Source organism: Falco punctatus, assembly GCF_963210335.1.
Source record: "Falco punctatus genome assembly, chromosome: 9".
In the NCBI taxonomy this organism is placed as follows: Eukaryota; Metazoa; Chordata; class Aves; order Falconiformes; family Falconidae; genus Falco; species Falco punctatus.
The window spans coordinates 15,704,310-15,726,803 of NC_137589.1; the positions used below are offsets into that span (position 1 = coordinate 15,704,310).

The 22,494-nt window shown below is 41.7% G+C and overlaps 1 protein-coding gene across 7 annotated transcripts in view; it reads right to left on the bottom strand.

The window, feature by feature from the left end:
• Positions 1 to 22,494, bottom strand: part of ANK3 (ankyrin 3) — a 381,110-nt gene that overhangs the window by 66,691 nt on the left and 291,925 nt on the right. For all 7 annotated transcript variants that reach the window (XM_080402708.1, XM_080402712.1, XM_080402710.1 and 4 more), the window contains 7 exons: positions 18,260 to 18,358; positions 18,072 to 18,170; positions 17,576 to 17,671; positions 14,457 to 14,529; positions 14,186 to 14,248; positions 6,922 to 7,045; positions 3,842 to 3,944 (listed from right to left, as the gene is read on the bottom strand). In XM_080402708.1, coding sequence (XP_080258834.1) covers positions 3,842 to 3,944; positions 6,922 to 7,045; positions 14,186 to 14,248; positions 14,457 to 14,529; positions 17,576 to 17,671; positions 18,072 to 18,170; positions 18,260 to 18,358 — 657 coding nt within the window. The remainder of the gene's footprint in view (positions 1 to 3,841; positions 3,945 to 6,921; positions 7,046 to 14,185; positions 14,249 to 14,456; positions 14,530 to 17,575; positions 17,672 to 18,071; positions 18,171 to 18,259; positions 18,359 to 22,494) is intronic.

A 22,494-nucleotide genomic window follows, 5' to 3' on the forward strand; every position in this document is an offset into this window, starting at 1 on the left:
GACACATCTGTTAACAAATAAATGTGGTATCATGTTTGCTGTAACAGATGAAAAATGCTAAATTTCCTTCAACAGTGTGATACAGAAAACTAAATGTCAGGCCACATAATTTCCAAGGGAATACCGGCACCCTGAAATAATCCATGCTAGATAGAGGTGCCACTGTGCTCACCAAGTTGCTGTATGTTTGCCTACACACACCACATAGGGTTCCTCAGTCTATTGCTGTGGCCTAAGACACCATCTGTGTATCAGGTGACTATTTTTGATGCATTCCTTTCTGACAAAGTGCACTCAAACAGATCTTCTGGACATTATCTGCAGCCACCAAAACCATGAAGCCTGCAGCCAATAATTTTGGCAAAGAAACAGAGTATGAAAAGTTAGCAGCTGAACACATGCATCTTACATGCAGCACACATCTGTCGATCTCATTTTGTCAGTCTGTTGAGGTGCTGGATTTTCCAGGCAGGCAAAAAGATCTTCCTGTGTAAGTTACAATCTAAGCAGTCCAGAAGATCGTACATCATCAGGGACATGGAATCACAGGAATCATCCTGTGTTTGGTCAGGTCCCAGTGTTACCTCCCTGGACCAAGGGAGATTAAATATGCATTGCTAAAGGGCGTGGCCTCGTTAGACACCAATGTATGTATAAAAATAGTGATGGTTCTGCTGCCAAGGATCCTGCTGGTTGCATAACTGAATATCCAGGCTATGTAATATCAGAGTTCAGCAAACAGAAGAATTTGTTCTTCCTTCCAGATGAATTTATCCAGACAGAAGAGATTCAGCAAGCTGCTATGTAACGGACAGCCTGATTCATCCTGCCTTTGGCTGATTAAATTCAGAGGCTGATGTAAATTATTCCATGGAGAAAGTAATGCAGATTTGGTCTGATTTGCATGCATCCTGACATGCATCAGAACACAGAAATTTTAACTTTGCTCCAGCCAGGTTATCAGGCACAGTATGGCCCGGACTCAGACTTCCCCGTTGAACAGGGTCAACAATAAACCACTCGATGCAAACAATGGCGAATATTGTGACTTCTCAGGGAATTATTAGAAATACTTCTCTAATATTTAATGTGTCATGTTGGCAGTCGGGTTCAGTAAAGATTGATTTCAAGTCTTCCACGTTTGATTTTCTTTAGACTCCCAAGTCTCCCAGTGATCTTGGGGAGAGGTGGCCACAGGTTCTTCTATTTTAACCTAATCAAGAGGTTGACAAATGACTCTTACTCTTATATACTTATATTTGTGATAAAATTAATTCCCTTTGCTCTGAGACTTTGCTGTTGCCACTAACTCCAGACAGGTCTTACGTTTACAAAAGAAGATAAATGGAATATGCAGGTAGGCAATGACTTACTCCTTTGAGTAGTGTGATACCCCAAAACAGCCTTAACTCCTATCAGTTTGCAGATGGACTTTTAGGATACTGGTTTTGACCCAAAACTATCTTTGTTCCTGTGAATTCCGCTGTTGGAACACAAGGTGGTTTTTTCCCCTGCTTTCTACTGCCATAGCAGAGATTCTCTAGAAGCCAGTAAGTACAGAGGGAGGGATGGGAAGAGGAGAGGCAGGGGTACAAATGCACTCCTCCAGCTTCAGCCAAAGAGCTGTAAAGCTTACCACCATAGGTCTGAGCTGGGCTGAAGAACACAGGAATTCCAGAAGATGGATATATCTTTTGTCAGGATTTAAGGTTTGCAGAAGCCATAGCAGACATTTTAACTAGGCTCCCTTTTTAATTAAGGTAGTTTGTTGCTTTACTGTCCTTTGTTTTTCAGGGGAACATGGTTTTAGTAACCTCTTAAGACAGGACTGACATTTCCTTCCATTACCACCTTCACCTCTCCTGATCCCCCCTGGACTTGAGAAACATGAAGTTTGTCTAGAGGATTAAGAGTAGAATAACATTTACAACTAGACTGTCAGCCAGGCCTCCAGCCTGGCTTCATTTTCGATGACAAATTTGGACAAGCGCTGAACTGCAATAATTAATTACGCAATCATTGCTGGACAAAAACTGGAATCACAAAACTATGGAGACTATAAATGCAATGAAAGCAGCCTACAGCACTGCTCAGCACCAGCACTAGAAGGTTTTCATAGCTGTTACCTTCTCAGCTCAAGAGCCAGCACTACAACAGATCCTACATAAAAGAGAGGTCCACGATCACTTGTAGAGAATATGAAGTTTGCCCTAAAGTAGAGCTTCTGTACATGATGTGGTCTCACTGCAACACGTCCATGTACAGATAAGTAATACTTATTTTTCTAGTGGAATTTTCTAATACAAACCAGGTTAATGGTGGACCCTTTCAACAATGTTGTTTAAAGAGTTATTCAGCACAGTCCTGGTTTTAAGTCTTGTTATGTGATCAGATGCACCCAAAGTGCTAAATCAATGCTGTCTGCTTTGACGGTAATCACAAAAATGGCCAGAACCATAAAACAATGTAATGTTCTCAGACTGAAGAGTCTTTCTCTCCTCTGAAATTTCCATCATATCAAGAAGTATTAATGAAAGTTTAGGAGTAGGAAGTGTCAAAGTAACTTTATGTTCTCAGCCTGAAATACCACTTCTTGTTCCCAGTGCCAGTAGTTGCGGGTTTTATTTTCTGAATTCAGAACAAACAAAAGCAAGAAAATTACTGCTATGCAATGTTCAGAAATTCTCCCTAGCTAGCTGTTGCAAACCAAGGTCATTGAGTGTTTACAGCATTTCACCTCAAAGTAATAACCTAATAATAAATATTCAGCTGCTAAAGACAGAATCCACTTTCTGCCATTGTTATAATGCTACCAAAGCTGTATGCAAAACCTGTAGTAAAACCAGATAATTTATACTACACTAGAATTTACAGACTGATACAGTCAATGCTTAAAATGCGTGAGTCCTGCTTTGTGGACCCTTTCCCCCATGAAAGCATCCTCTGAGATCATAAGCCCCCATGCAGTAATACTTGTTGCTGCTGAGAGGTAACTGTGTGAAAATGGCAGCAGAAAACCTCTGTTTCATTACAATCCACCATATGCTCTTCCAGGACATAAACAACAGTTCCACTCCACAGTCCTTTAATTCACAAGTAAAGATTTCTATGTGATTTTTTATTCAACTTCCTAGCAGGTCTCTGGCTTCTGTGTATCAAGAAACTCTTGAGTATTTCAGTTGGATCTAAAAATCTGAAGCAATCTACCACCAAACCAAATGCCAAGGAACTCACAAACAAAGCATATAGTACCCCATCATCATGAGCATTAGCTTTTGGAAAGAGTTCCCCACACTATAACCAGGTCAAAAGATTGTGCTTTTGTGGTATTACTCATTGCACAAATGTCTGGAAGATACATAAAGTAGTTAGTGCATAATAGCTCAACCTTTACAAGGCCAAATTCTTCTCAAGGGTGGAAAAACAAAGACAGCAGTTGGAGTCCCCTCCATGCAGACAAAATGGGTGAACATAATCCCTAGGCTACAGAGTACAGACAAAGGTTGCTTAGTGTAAAACACATTGCTCCCAGCTTATCTAAGGGTACACGTAACATGAAGCTCACAGATGCTCCCATTGAATTCATTGGACAACCCCACACTCAGAAAAGTAACTGGTGCCTTAAAGACTTTTTTGGTTTAGAACCCCATCACCCTGTCTCTTGCAGGATCAAAACTACAATGTGGTAAACCCATGATAATTTCTTTCTCTCAGCTCCTTTATTCTCTCTTTCAATAGTAAAGAGAACAGTGATAGTCTGCAAGCACAGCTCAGGGCTGCAGACTGTCATCCCCTATAAAGGAGGGGCATGAATACCTGGTGACAGAGACGGAGCACATACCTGATCCTTTGCTGGTACCAGCAGTTCTTCGATCATCATGCTGTCTCGGGCATAAGAACTTCTGTTCAGTGTGTAGGACCTATCCGAACTGAAGGAGCGGAGGCTGTTGTATTTACCATTTATCATAGAAAGTGCAGATGACAATGAGATGAACAAAAAATAAAAATAAAAAAAATTAATACATGCAACTTCCAGGGATAGCATAAAATGGCAAACTATACATAATCTGTGAAATAAATACGAGGGGAAAAGTGGATTAGTAAGTATTCGACTATAGTTAGATATCCTCTTCCCTATAAAACACATAAGCAAAATCACAATAGATGTTTACTGCTTTGGCAGTAACGCTGTGGCTTTAAAATAAATCTAGAAAAGTATATTCAAGTATTTAGATGAGCTCTGATAAATGTCTTCAAGCCCTAATTCTGAGAGGACACCCATACCCATGAGGGCAGGTCCCCAGGGGAGCTGTGGGTAGGTTACAACACCTGCCCACATGGCTCAGCTTGCTGAAGCAGGTTTAACTAAGAGCAAGTTGTATGTGTTGTCATTGTCTTCGTGGCTGAACCACTTTTGACTTTGTTATAAACACCTAGTTTTTTTACATTTAACACTAACATTTAGTTAGAAAAAAGGATAATAATTTTGAAATGAAATACAGAAAGGAAATAAATTTGCTTATAGATTATCAAATACAGATTCCAATGCTATAGGGATTATCTTGTGCATGTTAGACTGTTTAGAAATAACTATGATCACTCTGAATGTGTTGCAATTAAATCAACATAGGAGTGTGTTACCCTTAACCCTGGAAGATACATTATGGTATGTGCTAAAAACATGCTGCAGGCCTAGACATGCTTGCTACGTGACAAAAAATAAAGTATTAGAAAACGTGACTTAATAAAAAGCAACATCCAACAACATATTACAATTTTGAACTAGCAACACTTTTCAGACTCAAAACTTTACAACTTGTTTCCATGCATTTTGTAGTTGCTAATCGAACTTTTCTAGTCCCTTAGCACACTTTCCTCCTTGTGCTGGAAGCAGAACTGGGGTATTAATTACACACTGTAGGCTTATGTTAAGCAGACTTCTACTTGACAAAGGGCATAAAGAAATCAAGTTATGTTTGTTATAACAGAGGGATATTCTCTAAGGGTGAGCCCACCCCCCCTGCCCCAAAATAAAAGCATGTTACTTTCCAATGCTGAATAAAATGAAGATGAGCAATGGCAGCAGCAGAAAGATGTAACACGATGCCATGCCTTCTTACCTGACTTTTGGACTAAAGCAATTTACAGTGGAAAAGAAACAGGAGAAATAGAAAGCAAAGAATCAGACAGGAAAAGCAAGATGTTATGGCTGGATGGCTTATATATTTAATGTGTTTATTTCTTAATGTTACACTCAGAATTCGTAGTAAGATACATCCACAGAATACTTTTTGCTAAATAAAATACTTCACAGGAAAAACACTGTATTTGTCTCCTCTGAGCATAACATGTGCAATGTAAAAAATGAGTTACGCAGCAACAAATAGTAATGGCACTGTTAAAATCAGAAGCATGGGAACATTAGATTTCTCTCACAGAAAACATGAGGTTGAACCCTCAGGTCTACCTAACAGATCTTTGACTCTGAAATTCTGCTCTCCCACCTGCACAGTGAGAATTTAGCCATGTGTGGGAAGAGCACTGGAATGAGTAAAATGTGTCCTGTAAATCAGTGCCCAGCTCTGTACACAAGGCGCACTCCCTCTCCATCACCACTGCAGGACTTCAGGACTGACCACATCTCATAGTGCTGTATGACCTTGCTCACGCCAGCTTCTGTTTAAAGTTCTGTTAATTACGTTTACAAAGACATAAGATTCTCTCTTGAGACCTGTTTAGCTGATTTTCTAGCTAATGGACTATTTAAATGTATTTTGGCATTCCTCGTGAATGTATTATCACACAAATACTTATTAACTTACCTAAAAACTGTAAATGAAGCAAAACATGGCTGGGCACTACTAAAGAGCAAATGTGCACTGCATGCTTGCATTTCTAATGCGACCATAGCAAACAAGACTGAAGGGTAGACATCTAAGCTTTACTTTATGGGAGTTGCCATTTGCTGTTAGACAATGAACACACTTTTTAAAACAGTTCTTTAAACTACAGCATAGGAAAAAGTCCTCAGGGCTCCAGCTTATGAGGTTTAATTATTAGCTTCAGTACAATTCAACTGTCAGTAAATACATTGCAAGTCCACAACTATGGAAGTAATCTCTGCTCATACAGCTTTAATTGTTTTGAGCAACGCACATTGCAGGCTTTAGCAAGATTCAAAAATTAAATCTAAAACATTAATCTAGAAACACTGGAGTTGAAATAAACATTAGTCAGAAGTTATATTAAGTTTAGAGTATTTTATCACATTCACAGAACCATAGGCCTATATTCTGTAACGTGTAATCCGCTCCCTCTCAAACGAAACCCTACAACAAATTCAGGGTTCACCTGTCTTCTTTTCTTTTTTTGGGGGGTGGTGGGGGGTGTGTGTGTGTTGCATTTTTCTTTAATAATGGCTATCTCAGTTGGATTACTCACTAGCACCTTTAAAGAAATAAAAGCACCAAAATAGCAAAATGATTGTAATTCAGTTTTTCTGGCATTTACATTCTTTGGCTGAATTAGTCCATTGAGGAACACTTCAATGCCAGTATCAATCTGACCAGCAGTAGTGAAAAGAAACCTGGTTTCGCTGGCTGCTCTGTATCAGTTTCTAGACCAGTTGCAAACTGCTAACAGAGAGGTGCCTTGGAGACGTTCAGAGCATGAGCAGATACCAGAAAAAGTGAATAGTTAGTTTTCTGTATCATTGCCATAAGAAGCCAACATGAATAAAGAATATGAAATAAAACTGCAATGAACGTATGTTTTAAAGGCGCAATATTATCGTAACACAGAAGTACACCCCCTCTACGTTGTTTTGAAATAGTCTCCAGCTTTGTGTGAAAGAACACGCTTGGTTAGTAAGAACTTGTAACTGTGGTGACACGCAAACACGAGAAATGGCAAATACAATACCTGGCGGAGCGGGCTCCCAGGCTAAAGCCCATGTACCCTTCAGCAGGCAAAGAATCATCTCCCAACTCTTTCAGATCCTGGGGTCCGAGGTATTTGTCCGTATCCCCTGTCATTGCATCCTCACCTGCCAGTACAAAAGCCAGGCTGAAATCAGAAGCTACATGTATTGTAAATGTTTGTGTGCTTAGTAAGTCATAACGCCCTCCTCTGCTCGCCAACAAGGAATCAATCCTGTCACCCCCACTTTCCCTAAGGCTCTTTCCATGTAGTACGTCAATTATCCACCCTCTGAATGGGCCTGAGAAAATAATTTTATTGGGGGCAAAAGTAAGAAACAAAACTCAACCTTGATGTAAATCCAATAAAGTTATACGAGGGATGACTTTTGCCTTCAGCAAGCTAAAGGGTTCCTCTGTACTTTGCACCATTGCACTTGCTTTTGCTTCTCTTACCAAAATGCCTGAGCTGACAAACTCCAGTTAGGTTATTCTGTATGCAAGAAAAAAAACAACCAACCAACCAAAACCAAACAACCGCCAAAATCCTGAAAAAAAACCCCAATCAACCCAACAAACGACCACCAAACAACAAACAACCCAAAAACAACAACAAAAAATCCAAAACTTGGCTGTGAGAGCTACAGCCTGTTTGCCCACCAGTACTGAAAAGTGCAGCAAGCTTGGATGGACGCTGAGTAAAAGAGGCGGCTCTCCTTAAATGGGGGGGGGGGGGGGGGGGGGGGGGGGGAGGATTTTTTTTTTCTTTTTATCAGCTGCTTCCCACCCCCAGGTTGATTTCCCGAAGGTAGGTCCTTCCCGAAGGCCCTTCCCTGCGGCGGCAGCGGGGGGCGAGGGCAGGCGGGGCCCCGCAGCCGGACAAAGCCCCGCGAGGGACGCGGGCACCGCGGAGCAGGAGGTGGCTGGGGGCTTCGGTTTTTTTAGAAAAAAAATGAAAGGCAGCAAAGTTAAATCTTCGGAGAGGAGGGCAGAGGCCGCAAAGGGTTAACGGAGCGGCTCACTCTCGCCGGGAGCATTTGCATGCCATTACATCATGCAAACCTACATTCCTGCATTGACAGAGCACGTCCAAAATATGCCTTTCGCGGCTGCAGGATCCCCCCACCCCGCTCCCTCCACGGCGCGGAGCAGGGCGAGCTCCTTGCAGGCTCGTTACTTGCCGACCGTTCACGCTCTCCTCCTTTGTTGCGAACGCGTTTTAGGTGTGTAAAAGTTGCACAACAGAGAAGTTCAACTGCGTGTTCTGGAAGGTAAGCGATTCCGCACCCCCAGCCTTACGTTTTCCACTTTCATTCAAGGAGGTCAGGCTAGTTTCCATTCACCCCACTCAGGAAACCACAGGCGAGCTCTGGTGTTAAACTAACAATCCATTCTAAAAATACCCCTTCAGCTACCGCTTTGCAAACGGCAAACACACACACCAACTTTCTCCTGGAGCCCAGCAACAACCAGTATTTTAAGCAACAGTTTAAAAGCTCAAATGATCATAATACACCAGAAAGCATTCAAAAAAACCAGAAACAGAAACAACATATATTAAGTTAAACTTTAAAAAAGTCTTACTGTTTTGGAAAGCCATTTTCACCAGCCTGGTCTATAAGAATTTTTTCCCTGGTGTTTCCAAGAATTCCTATTAGTCCTTAAGCAGTGATTTAGAGTTAATCTCCAAACCAGCACAAGCAAACTAACCCCTGTGGGTCATATTCGCTTTCCACACAACTGAGATCTTCTTAACACCTTGATCTCTTCGTATGTATTTTAGAACATGTACATCTTTGTCCGCTCAACTCAGATCAAAGTTCTTTGCAAATATCAAACAAAATGAAAAATAATGACTAAGTTTTTTTTAAAAAAAAAAAATAAAAAAATCCCCTTTTAATCACTCTGCAGACACCCCTTTAAAGCTTCTGCTGATTGGATTACAGCCTCCCTTGGCAAGCCTCTCGGATGGTGACATAAAGGCAGGCACTCCGGTTATTTGTATGTAAATAGGGGTGCTGCGAGGGTGTAGGTTTGCTGTAACTTGATGCCGGGGCTGAGCAGGGAGCGCGGGGCTGCGGGGCAGGGCGCTGCGCTCCGCCCGCCGGGGCCGGGCCCGGGCCCCCCGCTGGGCTGCCCCCCGCCGGCCCGCTGCCGCTGCCCGCTCCCCCGCGCCGGCCCCGGGTGCCAGCGGCGGCCCCGGGTGCTGCCCCCACGGCCTCCGCCGCCCGCAAGCGAGGGGTGGTGCGGCCAGTGGGAAAATGCAGGAGCGTGGGGCAGCCCCGGAGAGGGCGGGGGTACGGGCGGCTGGAGGCAGCTACTAACCGGACCGGTGAACGGGGAAGCCTCTGCCCTTACACCACCTGCGCCACTGTAAGGAACAGGCGAGGCATTTCGAGGTGGAGAACGATTAAAGAAAAAAACCAACACTATTCCAGTCGAGCTGCAAAATACATTAGATGTTATCCTACTCTGCAGCTAATCCAGCCAGAGCAGGATTACTCTGATGAAATGCTCTCATCAAAGGAAAAGCTGCATCTAGGAGTGGTAATTTCAAAGAATTCCAGACATTGTTTCGTGATCGTGGGAGGCTGGAGCAAAAAGGGTGGTGCACGTTTCAGCAATCCCGCTCTGTTTAATTAGGCGCCACAGCCTAATCCTCTGCCTTTCAGGTGAGGAGCACAGTGTTTGCTCACTCACAGCATCCTGTATTCCTGCAGAGAGGTCCCACAGAAAAGTGAAGACCAAATTAATCTCCGAATGCAAACAATAGAGAAATGCCCAGAAAAGTGAAGCCCCGATGAAAAAAAGGCCGAAGAAAGAATACTGCATGGCTTTGCTGCAGTTGCTATCCTTCCCTTTATAATAGGTGTGGAGAAAGAGGATGTCCCTGTTAATAGGGGGCAAATGTAGCTATCACAAGTATTGGAAACTGTTCAAAATCCAGGAAAGAACAGTAGGTCAAAGCAAAGGCCCATCAGTTCTAGCATACCTTGTCTCTGACAGCAGCCACACAAGAACATAAGAACATGAAACACTGAAAGTCCTCCAGGACATTATTCTAGCTGGCAGTGATTTAAGCGCATATTTTCTAAACCTGCAAGAGGTTTGTATAGTCATGAGCAGGTGGGTGTTTTTCCTTTTTTAAATTCTTCCAGTTACACTATGAACTCAGGTAAACTTTTTGCATTCCCCACACCAAGGATATGTGCAAGGACTCACACAGTTCAACTACCTGTTGCAGAAAGAGCAGCCCTTTTAAGTCGGATCTGCCTCTCGCTGGTTTCACTGATGCCCCCTATTCTTGGACTTCTGGAGAGGCAGCAAGCATTATTGGTCATTTTGCCACCCACTATTTTACACTTCTAGCCTCATTCAGTGCTTTTTTTCTGGGATAGTCATCCTACTCTCTTTACTCTTTTCTCCCTGGGAAGCTTTTCCATACCTCTCATCACATTTTCCCATCTTCTCCCCATTTTTCTCATCCCTCAGAATGTCTCCTACAGCTGGAAATTGCAAAAGCACAGGATAGGTGCTCTCTTTAGAAGCCAGTGAGAAATACAGGCACTCTGGCAGCGGGAGAGAAGGCATCATGTGGCTTGGGAAAAGTCCCAAACAAAATTTATAATCATAGCCTGTGATCCAAACGGACATTTGTCATTGGCTTTGCTAAGGATTCCTCAAGTTTTTGCCACTCCCTCTTCACAGCCTGTCCAGAGCTGCCTGATGGCAGAAGAGGTACAGCCACAGGGAAGAGCAGGATGCTTGTATTGTAGCCAAGGTTTTGGTTTCACACAAATATGGAGAAAAGCCAATACCAAACCACTGAAACTTTTATGAATCTGTGAAATTTTATGGAGACAAAGAAACTCAGGAAACTTTAAGCATAAAAAGATAATACATGAAAGCCCCTCCTAAAATGATCTGTAACAGACTTTCATATGCATGGGGATGCTCTGACCTGTCTTAAATGCACTTAAATTGCTGTGTCTCAGCACCTCCTCAGGGGTCAGGAGTATGCACTCTTGTCCTGCTAGGACATCTGTCTAATCTGCCAGGGATTGATTAGCATGATACTTGATCCTACTGAGAGAGGAATCTCCATTAAATGGGTTTGAAACAGTGTCCTTATTTACACCCAGAAGTTTGTTATCCAGTGAAGACCAAATAAAAAAAATTAAAAGCTCAACAGTAAATATTTCTTGACAATGACTGCCTAAATTCTCAACACCTGAGCTGTTTTTTGGAATTTTTTCCCCTTCACTGCTCACACAGTCTCACCCCTTTTTGTATCAGCTTCCATTGCTTGCTGTCCCTTCACCTCTGGCATAGCCACAGCAGCTTTTGGGAGGGTTGTTGTGACAGAGCTCATTGCTGTGTTGTGGCAGCAGGGCTCCAGCTTCCTCCACCAGATTAAAGCTCTTGCACCTGGAGGAATGCTCCAAGGCTGAGCATGCGACTGCAGAGGAGGGGGTTCCCTCTGGGCCTCCCACAGACTCTCAGGCTGTGCTTTAGCATGGCTGATTCCTGTGTCCCTGCCAGCCCCGTGGCCACAGGGCACACTGCTGGGGCTTCCAGCTCAACAGGGCATAGGGTGTGGGCTCACATCTGGAGACAGTAAGAGGAAAGACCCAGTTCTTGCAGTCTTAGGTTTCACATTTCTAATATTTGCAACCTCCTTAAAAGTAAAAGTAAAGCACATGTTCAGTGTGCATCAGAATTACTCTAGTCTTCTGTCAACTTTCTGCTACATACAAAGATAAGCTTTGATTTTTTTTCCCCCCCAAAATCATGTTAACTTTTTTTTAAAAAAAACCATAATTTCTTTTTTTTGTGGTGTAGCAGTTTCCCAGCACTTAACCTCATTTGAGCAGATTTGCCAGAGTAGTCTAGGAAAAGGAAGAAAAGATCTTTCCTCTCAACCAGTCTGACTGCAAACCAAACTGTCCTCAGTAGGGAAGAGAAATTACACAATTTCCATGTAAATACTTATTCAGCAGGCACAGCAAGACATAAACACAAGGAAACAGTTTCCTGAGATTTGTCTCTGAGCTCTGAGACAATATGTTCCAAGCCTTCAATTTCTCCTATGAGAGAATCCTTGAGGATTGTGGCATATTGCGAAATCATTAAACAAGTTTCTCTCACTGAAGATTTGGCTGATGACATGAACACTAGCCAAGTGAGGGAGAACTTGGATTTGAGTAGTAAATTTGTGCCCTTGTCTCACTTGGAAATCAGCTCCCTGGCTATGAGATTTGTCAGAATGCATTACCACCTTGAACATCTTTATTTTGACTGGCATAAGTGATTGCATTGTATATAAATACCCTACCAACACTGAGGAGTTGTGGGGATGGGCATCGGTATATTTTCTTTACAGATGCGCAAGTCAGGAAAGAGAGACAGGCCAGTTGTTATTACCTCAAAGCCTGTAATTCATCAGATGTCTCACACACTGGAATGCTTCAGCATAGGTTAATAAAATACCTATTATTTGATTTGAAAGGTCCCTTTCTGTGCTAGGTTTGAAAATGACCCTGTTATATATAAACCAGTCTCTTAATTCCCCTAGTAACAACCTGGGTGCAGAATGCAGTCTCTAGGCAAGGAATTGATGGTATTACCTGCATTCTTAATTTGGGGTTTGGTTTGGTTTTTGTTTAACTGAGAAATAGTGACTATAAAAGCCTTCCAGAAAGTTGGCCTTAAAAATGATCCCATACATTAAAAAACATGTTGTATATCTTCAATTCTAATATCAAGATTCCATACAGGAACGTTTCTCATCTTGTTCCTCACCACACGCCATGCAGAGGGATACAGCAATCATTACTGCTCTGTTAACTAACATTGCATCAGTGTTCCAATCAGTTAAAACAGTACAGTATTTTGAGCAGTACAACAGTCTAAGAGAGTTATTTGGAAAACACAGGTGTACAGTAAGAACACTATTCATTGGGAACTGCAGCAATAGGAACACATTGACAAAATGAAAACAAACCTCAATGCATGAATTGAACAAAAGCTGTACACAATGAACTTTGCTAAATATTTTACACGGTACTGCTTAAATGCTGTAAAAAATAAAAGTAAATACATCATTAGGGATGAAGAAAGGCAGATGAACTAAAGTACAAGAAAATTGAACCCATTCACTTTTTTTCATACTAGAGAAGAAAAAACTGCAGTTCTAATGCAAGTGAATCAGGAATCACAAAAATACCCTCAGGACACTGCCATCCTCCTCATCAACCCAAGACCTTCCTATTTCTGAATGTCACCTGGGAACCTAATTGTGCTGTGGCCTCTGGAAACCTGCAGTTCCTGGTGAAATTCACACAGACCCCTGCACATCCAAACCAGGGCCTGTCTGACCGAACAGGGGCATTGGTAGAGGAGACGGAAGCCGTTGCCAAAGCAGTTTTAAGTACTTGGGGACCACTGAAGCTGTGTCAAACCTGCCCAGCACCAAGGAGAGAGCTGGGATGGGCAGGTTGCTAGAGCCCATAGCTCAGGAGACTTGTTTAGAGGTACTGAAAACAGAGGGCTTTATTGCCACTTACAGATCTCATGCCACTCTGCAGAATGACGCAGATGAAATCTCAGCTACAAGGTACTTCCTTAACGCTAACAAACACCAACATGTTCAGTCCAATGCAGCACCCTCTTTATTCAAGGCAAAAGTAATCTGATGTGTTTTTACTGAATGTCGTAACAGAAATGTTATTTAGAAAAACAACAACAACAAAACAAAAAAACCCACCTAAAACCAAAACCCCAAAACCCCTGAAAATACTTTGTTCCAGGCTAAGGGTTCACTATGTTAATGTTAATCAACCATTTCAGAGCTGAATTCACATCAGAATTTAAAAAAACAACAAAAAACCACTCATTTGTTCTGCTGTTCACATTTGCTGTCAGTTGTTTCTTCCAAAGTGTTTTGATATTTGACCTTTTGGTCCAATATTTAATTTTTCAGTTACAATAACAAAACAACTCTCCACTTCATAGAAGCAGCAGCAAAAGGACTATTCCAGGAAAGTGGAGGTAATTTGATTAAAAAATTGGGTGTAGGAAATTAAGAAAAAGCTAAAGATTATCAACAATAGCTCAAAGATTTTCTGAAAGCATTCTTAATTGTAAAGCAGAAATTATTGTTAGTGGGATAATAAGAAAATTATCTGAAAGGATTAATTTTCAGACAGACGAGATGAAAGGAAGAGGTTTAAGTAAAATATCACTGCAATAAAAAAATGCACAAGTACCTTCTTCAACATCTGACAAATATTCAGCATCACTGAGTATTTCAGGGGCATTGGCTTTACGAACTGCATGATTTAAATAAACAAAATAATTAAATAAAAGCATAGATTATCAATGTGTCAACAAAACAATCAATGTAGAACAATAACAAATGTGCAAAGACCATATGCAGCTAGTATTGTTTGGTTGTTGTTTTTTTTAAACAAACATTTCTTACAGCAACAAAAGACTGAAAAATAAGCAGCAGGAATTTTTTTTATTATTTTTTAATACCTTCATCATCAGACATATCAAGAACTTCATTCATGGTTTCGGGTACATTCATTTTGTGCTTTTCTGTAACAGTCTGTCAAAGAAAAAAGATCATTTCAGAGTGCAGACATTTTTCTTAAAATTATAGTTATTTTAAAATTTAAATGCAAGCAAAGTAGGACATTTTTATCTGCAGTTAGCAAAACAAGATTTATTTTTTTAACTTCTCACTTTTCTTTTTATAGATGCATTGAACTATACATTAAAAAAGACTACAGAAATAAGCAATATCGCATTTGTGTTTTAAGCTATATTCACATTTTCACTGCAGAAAAAGCATGAGCTGAAAGCCTACAAGATGATGATATCAAAAGAACAAATACACTGAAAAGAGTTTCATGTTAAGGAGTTTAATAAGAACTCTTTAAATAGTCTTCTAAATTTTGAGCAGGAATATGTCATCTCTATTTAAACTAAACTCTGAGAGAAGTATTTATCCTTTGTCATTAGAAAAATGCTGCAATTTGGGAACAGGCTTAATCTATGTGATTTTTTTCAGAGATGCCTCAGCATGAATTGTGTGTTTTTCCCACAAATGAGAACAATTGTAACCACATGCAGGCTAAACGATACCCCTTAAGGAATTTGTGCATGAAAGAGTCAGAAGTGGTTGGTTGATTTTCATTCTGATGTTTATATTGACTCAGACTCAAAGACCAATATATATAAAAAAAAATTAGAAGCAGAAAAAACCCAGTTATGAATGCCTGAAACTATTCGTAGAATACCTGTGTATCCCATGAATGACCCGCACAAGCACATTTTACCCTCCAGCTGAGGTACAGCACAACAAGCACTGGTAAAGATTTTAGGGCACACAGGAGACCCTGCAGTTACCATTCAAGTAGTACACTGAAATTTAAAGAAACAACAAAAAAACAAACCAAACAAAAAAAAACCCACAAAAAATCCCCAAACCCCATACCAAAAATCACTCCTATCTTTATGGGGTTTTTGTATTTTATTATCTTTAGCAAACATCACTTCTCACCCTTCATACACAAATAAGAAATCATTAACAAGTTCAGGAGAACAAACTAACTTTTCCATTTTCATTTATTTTAAAATATTTCCATCTCTGTCTGGCCTCATGAACACTTATTTGGCAGTTCATGTTTCTGGGGCTACTGCCATCACTTGATACAGGCAGAAGAGCTCCTGCATACTCAAACATCACAGAACTTATAAAAAGCTTCACACTTGTTTCATTTTGTGGGAACTGTAAAACTTTTTAACACACTGCTGTTAAACTAGCAATATCACAGGACTTCTTTTTCAAGTACTACTGGATGTTATTATCTATGTTTGAGCAAAATTATAGTAAAATTAGCTATGTTCATCCATGGTTTCATTAAATTTACTTCTGGGAGTTGTTCAGCCCCAAGCCTCAAAAAATAAGTCTCAGCAGTCAAACTGCGCTTTTAAGACCCTCAGCTGTAACTCAGTTTTCATGTCACAGACTTCCAAAGACTGACAATTACACACTTGTGACTGATAAGCAGCATACTGTGATTTTCATGGACATGATTGCTGGGCTTCAGAGTAGGTATTTGGGGCAGTATAGGTCTTTCAGCATCTAACATCTAGTGCAATTCACAGCCTGACCCACCATCTCTCTACTCTTCTTCTACAGAACATAAATGATCCATCGCTTATGTTATGCAGCACAAATAGCCCCAGTGTTTTGGTTCTGCAAGCTAAGAATGACTTTGTGATATCAGGGTTCTTGGCACAAAAATGTGGTTTTACTATTCCTGTAGCTACCTGGTTGTGTACTAGGCAATCATTCACATTTATGCCCATATAACCTTCTCCATCAAATTTTTCAGGTTGTGGAAAACTATTCTGGAATCTTTCTAGGGAGAAATGTGTTCCTGAGAAAACCTAGAGAAACCTGTAAGAAAACATGATAATTTTCTGGCATATTCCTTTATACTTCATTGTTCTGAGATTTGTCTTTTGTGTGGTGGATTTTCTGTAAGGTACTATATTCTAGACCACAGCCAGGAAAGTCACAGGAAGAAGAGGCACATGCGGTTGCAGAGTTAAAATCTCTCTGTCATCCCAAATGCTCATCATATTGCAACCACCTGCTTGCACCAAAAGACCACACACAGGGGTGTTGACAAAACATGGAACACAGTTACTATTTTCCATCTCTGATACACCTAAAAATACATATGTGCACATACTTCTCTTTTTGATTTTGAAAAAGAAGTTACAGAAAAGAAAAAGTAGATTTGGAGCCAATGCTCTGAATTTATGTTCTTTGATCCCAATTTTTGCTTTACTACTCTGGTGGTGCATGGAGGATCCTCACCTCACAAAACTGTTTTCTTCATAGAGCAATTTGGCAAAATATTAGTGAACAAAAGATCCTTCTGAGAATTATCTTGGATTCTGTGAATCAGCATTTTTCTGATAGCAGGTAATATTTGACCTTTGATGGTCCTGTTAATATCTCCTGCCTAATGCTGCAGTAAGCCTTCCTGAGAGGCAAGACAGATGAGCTGGAGTTCATGTATATGTCAGTGAATGGGTAGCTGGGGCTGCAAGAGCTGGCTGTGGCTGCTTGCAGAAGACAGCCTTTCAGCACCTTTTGAAAGATGCCAGAAATTATGCAATGAGGTGCTTTTAAGTAAATTCCAACCACTTTTTAGATTGGAATAGGTTCTCTTAGGCCAAATACAAGCCATTATACTTCAGTCCCTTGGCAAACCCTCTCAAAAGGCAGAAGCGGCCTCTGTTTACACAAGTCTGTAGGAATGTCTTTTCAACTACAAACCAGCCCGTATTTGTGTGGTTTGTGCCCTAAACAAGATGCGTGGAAAAACATCGCAGCTATAAGCAGTCATTTACACTGCCCATTTTGTGCTCAGTTGGTACTCTTTCTGCATACGTTCTAACAGTGACTACTACCTTAAAAATACGTTGCTCATGTTTGACATAATATCCACTTTATACTGCTAAAAGGAAATAGATGGAAATTAAACTGGAATCTCAGTAGACAACAAAACAAAGCTGAATACACTGGCTGAGGAAAAATTCTTCCATTCACTTCTGAACTAATCTGTACTTACAATTGTAGTCATGGTCTCTTCTGTCACCACCTTCAATGTGTCAACAACTGAAATGTAGCCAAGTCGCTTAGCAATGGCGAGGGCAGTGTTTCCATTCTAGCAATTCAAATATTTATAACAAAAGTTGAATGTTAACAAGGAGAAGCATAGAAGCTGCTAATTAACTGTAGAAGAATGCACAATAAAGGCCAAATAAATGTTTTTATGCTGGTAATTGAAACAAATGTATTTTGGATAGTAGGATATATAACTAAGTTTTTAACTCTTTACAGAAACGGTATGAAAATGAAAATATTTTCAGATGTTTGCTATTCTAGTTTTGGAAAAGGTGATGGCATAGAGGACAAGGGGGTGATGGCAGCAGGCTTCCTCTGCTCTTTTCCTCTCCCACCACACACAGTTTTTTTACATTTCCCTTGCTCAAATGCTTTACACGGGGTGGGACAACTGACCTGAGGGAAAAGCAGCAGCCTCGCGGTGGTCCCTCTGCACTTACCACAGTGAGTTCGTTGGGTGCCGCGCCATGCTGGAGCAGAACGTTGATGATGTGGGTGTGCCCCTGCTGTGCAGCCTGGTGCAGCGGCGTGTACCCGTTCTGCAGGCACAGGGAAAGGAAAAGGCTGCAGTGGGCACAGCGCACAAGCCACCTCCACAGGGTAAGTGAGGCAGAGATAGAAAACTCACCTTCGTTTTGGCATTAACTTTTGCAGAGTGTTGCAGAAGGAAGTTAACAATTTTTATGTTTCCGTAGTGGCAGCCAACATGCAAAGGGGTGTATCCCATCTAGAATGAACATAAGCAATTAGTAGATGTGAATACCCCACATCTCCCAGGACAAAAAGAACCCCAAAAAACAACAAACCCAGACATGAAACAGCAAAAATACTGTTAAGCTTTATTTCTTTGGCCTATGTGGAAAATCCTCCAACCCTGGGAAAAAAACAAACTTCTCATCAATGTTGATTCAAGTCCTGTTCTCTGTGAACATCTCTGAATGCCTTGTGTTTCTGTAATCTTCAACACATGCCATGTTGGTTAAAGATTTGCCTTTCTCTCCAACGGTCAGATTATCAGGTCTCTGGGGCAGAGCTCACCTTTTTCATAAAATCATAGAATCGTTTAGGTTGGAAAAGATCTTTTAACATCATCGAATCCCAGGTCCCTAAGTGCCACACCTATGTGTCTTTTAAATACCTCCAAGGATTGCAAACCCACCACTTCCCTGGGCAGCCGTTCAGTGAGGAAACTTTTCCCAATATCCAATCTAAACCTCTCCTGGTGCAACTTGAGACCATTTCCTCTTGTCCTATTGCTTATTATCTGGGAGAAGAGACTAACACTCACCTCTCTACAAGCTCCTTTCAGGTAGTTGTAGAGAGCAATAAACCCCCCCCCGAGCCTCCACTTCTCCAGGCTAAATAATTCCAGTTCCCTCAGCTGCCCCTCATCAGACTTGAGCTGCAGCCTCTTCACCAGCTTCCTTGCCCTTCTCTGGACACACTCCAGCACCACCTCAGTGTCTTTCTTGTAGTGAGGGGCCCAAACCGAACACAGTATTTGAGATGTGGCCTCACCAGTGCCAAGTACAGGGGATAATCACTTCCCTTGTCCTGCTGGCCACACTGTTTTGGATACAAGCCAGGGTGCTGTTGACCTTATTGGCCACCTGAGCACACTGCTGGCTCATGTTCAGGCAGCTGTTGACCAACACCACCAGGTCCTTTTGCACCAGGCCACCTGATTCTTGCCCGTAAACACTCAACCCTATTGTCACCATCATTAAGCTCTAGACAATCAAAGCACTCACTAATGTACAGTTTAGGAGATGGCTTCCTCTAAACAGGACAGACACTTGCTATTTTTCTCCATTGCATGGAGACAGTCCACTTTCCCCCAAACCTCCCCCTCCTCACACTAATAGCTTGATGACTTTCCAGCAGATGCTTTGCTTGGCTCACATAGATTGATTAATGGGCCTCCCGCTCTCCTGAGGTGAGTCATTGGAATTCCTGGCCCCTTTAAAGGTCAGGTTTCATGGGCCCACTTGATGGGCTCTGAGATGCCAGAAAGGTCATCTTAGCCAGTGTTCACATGGGGCTTCACTATTTTGCAAGCAGATGAAACGACACTGCCAGTGTAATGCCCTTTTGCTACTCTGTGGGACTTTCAGTGCAGTACTGGACCTATGTTCCATTACCAGTTTTCAGGGAAAAATCAATTGCTAGGCTGTAAAAATCATATCTGATAACGAGCAACACAAATACACTAAACACATGGTAAAACACACTGCAAACATGCATTGCTGTTGATGTAGAAGAATTCTGCCTTCTGTAAAAGGGTAAGAGGTGACGCTGTTTGAAATCATCAATTTCAGTGGCAGAAAGGTCAGTTATAACATGGGGAAGCATGGCCACGATGCACATCTTGGCTGCTGGTAGAGCCCAAAGGAGCCACGTGGCCAGAAGGAAAATGCATTGTTTGGTATTGAGCAAGCTGGCACTAGATCCAAAAGCCAACCTTGTGGGCAGAAACACTTAAAGGTGGGCTGGTCTTGTATCCATTAGGCTCCTGCTGTTCTCATCAATGATTAAAGATGAAAAAGTGCCTTTACTTTCCTGCTCTCAGAAGAGAAGCCTGGTGCCCAAGAGGTAGAGGCACACAGGGTGTTAAAAGCTGAAGCCTGTCAACCTTCATTTGTACATCCATGTCTATGAGGTGTGGCCAGGTTAGACAACTTGCTCAAAAGCACTAAGGAGGCAAGTCCAAGGTCAGCCTGGGGTTCAGGAGCTAGCACTACACCACATGTTCAAACCATGAGGCCAAACCTGCTCAGAAGTAAGAAAGAAAAAGAAAGCCTCAAATGTGAACTATTTCCAGTAGAGGGAAGTTTGAAGTATCCATGGCTTTAGACACACCATTTTCTTCATGTCACTCTGGCTCTGACCCTACTTCACACAAGATTACCTACTTTCACTTATATTAACACATGCCAGGAGACAATAGCTATGCCAGTTACTTTAAATTAGTGTGTGTTTTTTCTTCAGTTAATTATATAATGCTATCTAAAGAAACTATTAGTTTTGACAACCAGGATGAGTTAATCAGTGCAAGATACAGCACTGGATCCACATTCCATTGGCATCAGCAGAATGAAACTTTCTGTTGACTTATATGAACATTGGATCAGATAACAGATGACTACAAGGAACTTTTCCCACAGAATAGTTGTGCACAATGGTAAAAGCTTGAGCGCTAGCTAAAATGTAATCACTGTGAACTGAACACTGGGACCTCATCTTACAGTTACTGTTAGTTTAGGGTTGGCTTAATAGCTTCCTAGCAGGGCCTGGGGTCTGAATCTGATAGGGCTCCCTAAACTGGCCAGAGTCTTCAGGAGAATGCTGAGCATGCTCACAGCCATGTACCTCAAATGCAGCTCCTGTGGTCCCTGCTCCTACATGTTCAAAAGCCATGGCTAAACTATCAAAACATCAGTTTAAAAAAGAATGCTGTGAAACCTCCTCATACAAGAACTTAATTCCCTTCTCCCCCTTCAAAATACAGGCATCTTAACATGACCTGCAAGGTCAATAAAAATCAGACATCATAAAACCAAATGGGGAGATGAAATCCAAAGGGCCACCTGCTGAGAACCCCCTGCTAATAACCCTAAAATGTTAAAATCTGGAGAGTATCAGAAAGGCAAGGGCATCTGATCTCAACTTTCCCTTTGAAGTGATCTCTAAAGGCTCCTCTCTCCATCCTGTAACAATGAATACTGAAGAAGGAGCTATCACCCCCCCGATATATACTGCAGTACATCATCAATTTCCTTCTATAGATGGTATATACAAAGTTTTACATGTGGTACCTTCATAAATGCCTAGAGGAGTAATTATGGACTTTGCCACCCCTGACCAGCCTACTATTTAAACGAGAGACTAAGTGAAAACTTTTCCTCTTTCGCCTCCAAATGTATGGTAGAAGGCATGTCATTTCCATGGTGACACGGTCACTATTCTCCCTGCTACAGCTCTGGGTGTGCCGGGGCTGAAGCTGAAGGAAGCTCCCTCTCAAGCTCTCCATGCTGCTGGCCTGGCTGGGTGCGGCAGCTGGAGGCATGTGCACCGAAAGCCAGCTTCTCTGCTACAGGCATCACACCCGTCCCGAGTCGTGATGTGGGCACCTGCTAGCCTGGTGGCAAAATACCAGTTTCCCGTCTGAACTCCTTGGAGGGGCCTGGGAGCTTTCCTTTAGGTTTGCTATACCCTGTGGTCATCTCACGTCATGTCGTGGTTAACGAGGCAGTGCCTGATGCAGCACACTGTCACTGACAGCAGATTGACAGAGGTCTGACATGGTGGGTCACATCTCACCGGGTATGTTAGACATCATCAGCAACCAGGGGACATCTTTCATGTTTACAGTCAGCAATGTCTGTAGTGAAGGCATTGTGCAAAATAAAACTTTTTGGCAAAATGCCCTTCTAATGCCTGAGACCTGGAAAGGTTATCCTTTGCTTCTCATCTACAGTACAGATTCCTTCATTCACCTGTTTCTAGCTTTAGCTCAGAAAGGTATGACATTTATATTTGTATCCCAACATCCTCGTGGAAAACAGATATTCTGTTAACTTTTCTGAAACACTTCAACTGGCAAATTCTGCAATTACACAACCAAATTGATTATAAAAGTAGTAATTCTCATGGATACTTGAGCTTGTTACTTTCATTCTCTACAGAAACGTGTCCAGGAGGCTACAATATTTTGCTTCAAAAGCTACTAATAATTACGAACCCCCACCCAACAATCAGAAAAACCCAGCCCCACAATTACACATATTTCTACACAGCAGTTCAGGTTCAGTTATGTTTACTGGCAAAGTGCCAAGGGACTTAGTAGGCATCCTAATATTAAAA